Source organism: Penaeus vannamei, unplaced genomic scaffold (genome assembly GCF_042767895.1).
Source record: "Penaeus vannamei isolate JL-2024 unplaced genomic scaffold, ASM4276789v1 unanchor790, whole genome shotgun sequence".
NCBI lineage: Eukaryota > Metazoa > Arthropoda > Malacostraca > Decapoda > Penaeidae > Penaeus > Penaeus vannamei.
The window spans coordinates 23,428-25,000 of record NW_027213794.1 but is presented as its reverse complement, the minus strand read 5'-3'; the positions used below and the strand labels follow the sequence as shown (position 1 = coordinate 25,000).

Here is a 1,573-nt window from a genome sequence, read left to right as displayed (position 1 = left end):
TTCTGATCTACCGCGTCGAGCGAGCTTTTCAAATCCCCGTCTGAATGGCTCTCGTGCCCACTAGGGACCTCGCTCTCCAGCTGGGATTCGGGGAGGGCTGACGACTTACTCGCTCGAGAAGCGTCCAGCTCTTCGGCTGAGTCCTCGCTTACTTTTGGCGTCATAATTAGGGGTACAAGATCGACGTCGGCGTCGTCCGCTTCCTCGGGCGAATCGTCAGCTAGATCTTCGACCTAATCGCCAAAGAATCTTTCCAAGATGTCGTCAATGTACCCATCTGTACCCAATGTACCCACTTCGCTTACATTAGTACTGCGAAACATTGGTACTTTGTTGTGTCTCCTTTCGGGCGCACAGGCTGTAAAGCGCCCAAATACCTTGTCAAGGACACCACCTAGTCTGTGATGATGAGACTTGTTCAGCACTTCCTCTTCGCGAGGTGCCAATTCGGGCGAGACTACGTCATCCTCGCGAGGTGCCAATTCAGGCGAGACTACGTCATCTTCGCGAGGTGCCAATTCAGGCGAGACTACATCTTCGCGAGGTGCCAACTTAGGCACGCATACATCATCATCTTCCACCTCGGGAGATGATTGTGGAGTAATTTCAGGTGCCTGTCGCCATTCATGGATGATGCCTCCTATTTTGATAACGATTTCAGCCTTTCTTTGCAACGCACTCATGACATCTGCAACTTCAAGTTGTTGAAGCTTCCCAAGGAACTTCACCACACGACTAGGTGTCAACTTGATAGCTTCAACGTACGAAGCAGCGTGAGTTTTGTCCGGCAAGTTTTCGCGAACTTCTACCACGACCTCCGCTTCCATCGCTGCGTCGTGGACCTCGCGGTTGATCTGATTCTCGCGTATTCTCTCGTACAACTTGGAAAACAAGAAACGGCACAAATGACCGAAACCTGCCAAAAGACTTAGTACTAATGGCCTAAAGAAGAGGATCATCTCAGAAACCAAAAGCATTAGATAGAGAGGGAAACAGAGGAAGAGACAGAGAGTTAGTTCCTCTGAAGAACGGGCCTCATAAACCATACGTGGGAATATCTCCTGCACTGGAATTATTTTCCTAATAGCACCAGTATGCATATTGCTTGCTATGCAAATTACGCGCTTTGGTAATTTTTTTAGCACTCTTCTAATATTGTTTATACTTTTCATTTTATACATAGAAAGTTAAAACACAAAACAATTACTTGGATACGAACACATGCACTCGCATTTCCCCTTGCTCCACCTCCACATTATTCTCAATCACTCTGTACCCGTACGGTCCCTCTTCTCTTCCCATCCCTCTCCTCCGCACGCTCACTCACAATCATAGTACAGAAAAAGATATTTCAATCTAAAATTCGTGGGTTTCAAACGTAATTCGTTTATATATATATATATATATATATATATATATATATATATATATATATATATATATTTATATATATATGATAATATATATATTTCTCAATTTATATATATATATATATATATATATATATATATATATATATAAATTGAGAAATATATATATTTCTCAATTTATATTGATAAATATTTAGATTTTT

The 1,573-nt window shown here is 42.3% G+C and overlaps 1 protein-coding gene across 1 annotated transcript in view; it reads right to left on the bottom strand.

Annotated features, from left to right (window-relative positions):
* Positions 1–1,181, bottom strand: part of LOC138861073 (uncharacterized) — an 8,374-nt gene extending 7,193 nt beyond the window's left edge. The window contains exon 1 of the mRNA XM_070119835.1: positions 1–1,181. This exon is cut by the window's left edge and continues 1,981 nt beyond it. Within this exon, the coding sequence (XP_069975936.1) occupies positions 234–1,181 (948 nt within the window). The 3' untranslated portion in view covers positions 1–233.
* Positions 1,182–1,573: the final 392 nt, after the last annotated feature.